The sequence below is a fragment of the Sinocyclocheilus grahami genome, unplaced genomic scaffold (genome assembly GCF_001515645.1).
Source record: "Sinocyclocheilus grahami isolate Dianchi unplaced genomic scaffold, SAMN03320097.WGS_v1.1 scaffold168.1, whole genome shotgun sequence".
In the NCBI taxonomy this organism is placed as follows: Eukaryota; Metazoa; Chordata; class Actinopteri; order Cypriniformes; family Cyprinidae; genus Sinocyclocheilus; species Sinocyclocheilus grahami.
The window spans coordinates 76,730-82,205 of NW_015505347.1; the positions used below are offsets into that span (position 1 = coordinate 76,730).

Sequence of the window (5,476 nt, forward strand, 5' to 3'; positions counted from 1 at the left end):
TTTATTTACTGAATAAATCTGGACAAAACATCAAAAATCTGTTACATTACAATCAGAGCATCTGAGGCAGATATCCCACCATGCACTCCCCCCTCCCCTTGAAAACATGAGGAAAAAAAATGAACGAACGAAAAGCATCCTTCAAAATTAGCACCTAATCAGCACCAACTTAGGTAGCCAAGTTCCTTCTACATAACAAGTGAAAGCACAATGACCAGAGGAAGGGGAAAAAAAACAATAAAAAGAAACTCTTAAGCGCAATTGGACTCCTAGTAAATCCTTTGTAAGATTCTTTAAGAAAACGAAACTGAAAAAATGAACTCCCCTCTTGCTAGGCAGGCTAAAGCATTCAAAGGGCACATGCCATTGACTAGATATAAATCACGATTTCAAGTAACATTGATATACGACGAAACATGTCTACATGTACCCATTCAAAACATGATCATTTCACAGACCTATGCAGGCAGTAGAGTTAACATGAGGTACTCGAGACGGTGTAGTCGTAGAAATATCGTCTAATATTTATGGAGTCAAATGCAAATGCAAATGCAAAAAAAAAGGAGTACGGTCAGCGTGCGTTTGGGGTGCCATTACTGGCACTGACGTTAAATCGTAGACCTTCCAACTTGGGACAAACTTTGCTACAAAAAGTCAAACCTGTCCTGTGTCAAATGTATTGCCTACAATATTCGTGAAAACTGGCGGTTAAGAAAATAACGAAAAACCCTGCACGTATTTCTCTTTAAATATAGTAGTAGTTACCTTATAAATAAAATTAAAAAAAGATACATTTTGCTCCAGCAAAAGAAAACAACTAAAAGTTAAATAGATGACACTAGTCCAGAGAGGATCTTCAAGCCTAGGCGAGTCAAGTGCTTGACGTTTTTTATTCTCTGAAGACTCACGGAGAAAGTTTCAGTTACGGTTAGAGCGAAAAAAGCAGCAATAATAGTAAAAGGAACAGCTTAATGCAACACAAATCGTTCTTAATGCAGCCAAATGAATCCAAACACAATAAATGACATGGTCTTTGCAGTATTGACCTGGAGGACTGTCGAAACGCTATACTTAAAATAAACCGAGGATCAGATTGAGACGCAACCAACAATTTGCATTCGAGGAAAACGAGTAACTGAGACACGGTCAACAAATCAAAGCTGGAAAAAGGAGAGGTTGAGCAGTTTTGCCTGATATTTTCTTTGTTCCTTGGCTGCGTTCTCCTGTGCTGTAATGCATGTTTGTAGCTTACTGTGACTCGTATGCACGTAAAATGAAGACAAAAATGAACGGAAGTAAAGGAAAAGCCAAAGTAAGTCTTGCTACATCACCCGACGCGCTTCGTCCAGAAGTCCTAGCTTAGGAAGTAGTCCTTTCCACCCTAGCCAGAACCGACCATGTTTTTTCACGGAATGAGAAATAACGATAGACACCATTTGTAATGAGTGCATTTCTTTTTTTCTGATAATCTAAAAGGACGTGGCATAATGTCTGATGAGTTTGTGCTCAGCTAAAGAACTGTTCCAGTTCTTCTTCCATGTTGGCCTCTGGCACCATTTGGTCCAACTCTCGCTCGCCTCTTCCGTGGCTGGCGGCAGCAGCCGAACCGCCGGAGGCCGAGAACCAGGGATGGTCCAGGATCTCTCGGGAGGTGAGGCGTTCGGCCGGTTCTCGCCGCAGGATGCTACGGATGAGGCATCGGGCTTTGGGCGTTAGCGTCTCGGGGATGCTGAACTGGCCACGGCGGATCTTGCTGAACAGTGAGCTGGGCTCCACGTCGTGGAACGGGTAGCGGCCCACCAGGATGGTGTAGAGCATCACGCCTAAGCTCCACACGTGTTGCTACAGTAATATAAAATAAAGCAACATTCTGATACTTTAAGGTGCTTTTTATTTGGTCGTTATGTTTTCTAAAAAGCATGTCAGACTAATTTAGCTGTTCTTCTTTTCTTGAAAGTACGTGAGCATCAAGATGTTTTTAATAATGTCTTTGATGCAAAATCAGGGTTTAGAGTAAGTCATGTTCACGAATCAGATTCATAACCATGGTTCAATGATTCTTTTGCATCATAAAGTTAGAAACAAGTGATGATTAGTAAAATACTGTGATAAATGTATATTTAGTTACAATAATGTGGCACAAGTGACAGTAAAGATATTTATAATGTTACAAAAGATTTCTATTGCAAATAAACACTTTTTTAAAAAACTTTCTATATTGTGGATTCCACAAAAATATTAAGCAGCACCACAGTTTTCAACACTGATAAGCAGCAAATCAGCATATTAGAATGATTTCTGAAGGATCATGTGACACTGAAAACTGGAGTAATGATGCTGAAAATTCAGCTGTGCAAAGGAATAAATTACATTTTAAAAGATATTAAGAGAGTTCATATAATAGTTTATATTATTTTTAACTAATAAATGCATGCAGCCTGTGTAAGAATAACAGGCTTTTTCAAAAACATTTGAATAAATATTACCGACCCCAAAGTTATGCAAGTCCCTTTATGCGCTTACAGTATTTTCAAACCACACAATTTGCATCCCTGCTTATTCATCAAAAAGCCGAAAAAAACCCTGAGACTAACTACATCGTACAGCCCAAGTTACAAAGACAAAAAATACAAAACAACATATGCAATGAAACCATCTTTGAGGTCTTCTGCAAGCTGCCTCGTGAATCAAGATTCTGAATCAGAAACCATCCAAATGAAACCGTACGCCCACCGAGTCTCAGCAAAACATCCAATCCTCTGAGCTCAAAATAGTCATATTATTTTTCACCACAAGCGGTATCCTGCTGCGTGGAAAGGTTGCAGGGCATCTAAATTACCTGAAGGTCAGAAATGAACAGGATGCCCCTTCTCTGACCTGAACTTGTGACCCGTTTTCATGCACCGCTGTGCAAAGAGAACACGACATGCTCGAAATATTCTCTTAATGACATGCAGCATATGTGAGTCACAGCTCCACGACGCGGCTGAGTTACACCAGGTCAAGAGCCTGCAAAGAACACCGGCCCACACGAACGCAGGAAAAACGGAGGAGGACACGTGGATGCACACACTTGTACATTAGGGAGCGATTCCAGATGAACTGCACTGCGGTCTCTATAGCGTGCAACGGCAGAACATTACGAGCGTCCTTCGTGACATAACCAGGTCAGGAACCCACTACGCCGAGGAATGCAGTTCTGTCTGGCTCGCTTTCCTCTCTGGTTCTAATCTTGGTGCGTCCTTGGTGTTTGATTTCTGGCCAGGGTAATACTCACCACCCTAGGCCACGTTTACTTGCGCTCGTCTGCAATCACTCACTGAAAGGTGGACGGCTGACGCACCAGACCACAGAGCATGGGAACAGTAAGGTCACCGAGCTCACATTTAAAGCACCGGGCAACATTCTCCATTTCCATCGAGCGAGCCAGAGGGAATCTAGCTGAGCTGACTCATTTGGTCACTGGGGCAATTGCCATTTAGCTTAAACGGGAAGGCCATCCAGATTCATAATGCACGCTTGGGATTATTTCAGACTAATTTGACTGCCAAACATATGGGCAGGCTAATTTTTTAAAACTTAACACGCAATGCCATTCAAAACCATTTTTTTGTAGCGAAACAGGAAATGCAAATAGAAAAACAAAAGATGGGACATAATGTTGTTCACTGGAAATAAATTGGAGGGGAGGGGTGGAAAATTATAAGGGTTTGCTGATGTCAGCAAAAAACGACAAGTATTTCGGAGGCGGAGCATGATGGAATACAAAAAGCAATATTTTTTGTAATAACTTGTATGACTAAAATGAAAAATAGCAATGCACCGAAATTTCAGCAAGCGAAAATATTCAGCAGCAACAGCAAAGAAAATATATACTGAGTTTTGGATGAAACCACTGATTGAAACCGTGACTATTAATTATCACCTCTCTGATGGCACTTTTTAACCGTGTCCATATATTTCATGCACAGAATGAGGATAAGCCACAACAGGTAAACTTGTCAACAGTTTTATGCACTTCACCATGACCAAAATAGACGCTGAAGTAGCAATATGTCAAATGTGTTACTAAAATATCAAGTGGCAAGCCATTGCCAGAGAACTTTACTATGACTGGTTTCATTTATCATGTGAGAACACAACACCCCGAACAGCATACTAAATTCAACTACCCACATTTTTTTACTCAAACTTTATATTTTGGCTAAATTAAAACTTTTATTTTGGTTTTGGTTTAAAAAAAAAAAAAGGCCTGAAATTTGTGTTAAGAAAATGGTCCATTTTTATTCCAGGTTGACTTTAAATACTGCATTACAATACCAGCCTAAAATCACATTAGGTTATACTGTAAATGCACCACTTAAAGGCCTATATGGGTAAATTAATTAAGACCTGTAGCATTTCAGATGGTGCAAACATTCTTTAAAAAAAAAAAAAAAACTGTGGTGGCACCATGGTCTTAATGCTTAAAGGCATAGGTCAAAAGTGAATTTAAAATCTTGTAGTACACATCCGCAATTTACATTTGTGGTGCGGTCACTTTTACTGTTGTTCAGCTAATTTTTGCAGGGAAAATCCAGTCATTTCAATAGGAATTTTGTGTGAGGCTGAAAGATTTCCAGACACAGAATTCACAATGGTTTAAGATGGTCGTACAAATGTGCTGCATTGGTTTGAAAGTGACTTCTGTATGAACTGCGCTTCATATATTTCTACACTATAAACAATAGACCTTTTTTGGCTTCAAAATTGTAACAATTTCAATAATGTGGTTGTACTTTTAGTATTTTTCCCCCAGAAAAAAAACAGATTTAACGATATTTAACTAAATTTGTCCAACCATGTGCTCTAGAATGAGAATGTCCCCTAATACTAGCTGCCAATGACAACAGCAAGTAGCCACAATTCACAATTGTAAATTAACTAAGCTATTTGCCATTCAGGGGGGGGGGGGAACCTCTTTAAAGGGGTCATATGATGCGATTTCAAGTTTTCCTTTCTCTTTGGAGTGTTACAAGCTGATTGTGCATAGATAAGATCCCTGAAGTTGCAAAGACTAAAGTCACAAACCCAAAAAGATATTCTTTATCAAAGTTAAGACTCTGCCACGCCCCCCTAAAACGGCTCGTTCTAACACGCCCCCACATATCTACCTCACTATGTGGGAATATTTGCATAATGCGCCCAAATGTTCACGCAGAGAAAGAAGGCGTGGTTTCAGTAACCGCAGTTAGTGTTGAAGCAGCATGTCAGGGAGACGCTGTGTGTTTCTAGGCGAAAGCAAAAGCACTTTATTTGGCCTTCCAAAAGTAGATGCATTTAGGAATCTTTAAGATTACTTACAACAGAACAGCAATGCATTTTATGAACGACCGTTTCGTGAACCTAGGAGAGGAGATAATTCTGACTTTGCTATGACAATCTGCGCTTCTGAATCAGTTACTGTTTTGTTATTAGTTTAAGTATTTGCTATTGA

The 5,476-nt window shown here is 39.8% G+C and overlaps 1 protein-coding gene across 1 annotated transcript in view; it reads right to left on the reverse strand.

The window, feature by feature from the left end:
- Positions 1–356: 356 nt before the first annotated feature.
- The window catches only part of LOC107593279 (tribbles homolog 2-like), an 8,403-nt gene continuing 3,283 nt past the window's right edge, over positions 357–5,476 (reverse strand). Inside the window, exon 3 of the mRNA XM_016282934.1 lies at positions 357–1,842. Within this exon, the coding sequence (XP_016138420.1) occupies positions 1,507–1,842 (336 nt within the window). The 3' untranslated portion in view covers positions 357–1,506. The remainder of the gene's footprint in view (positions 1,843–5,476) is intronic.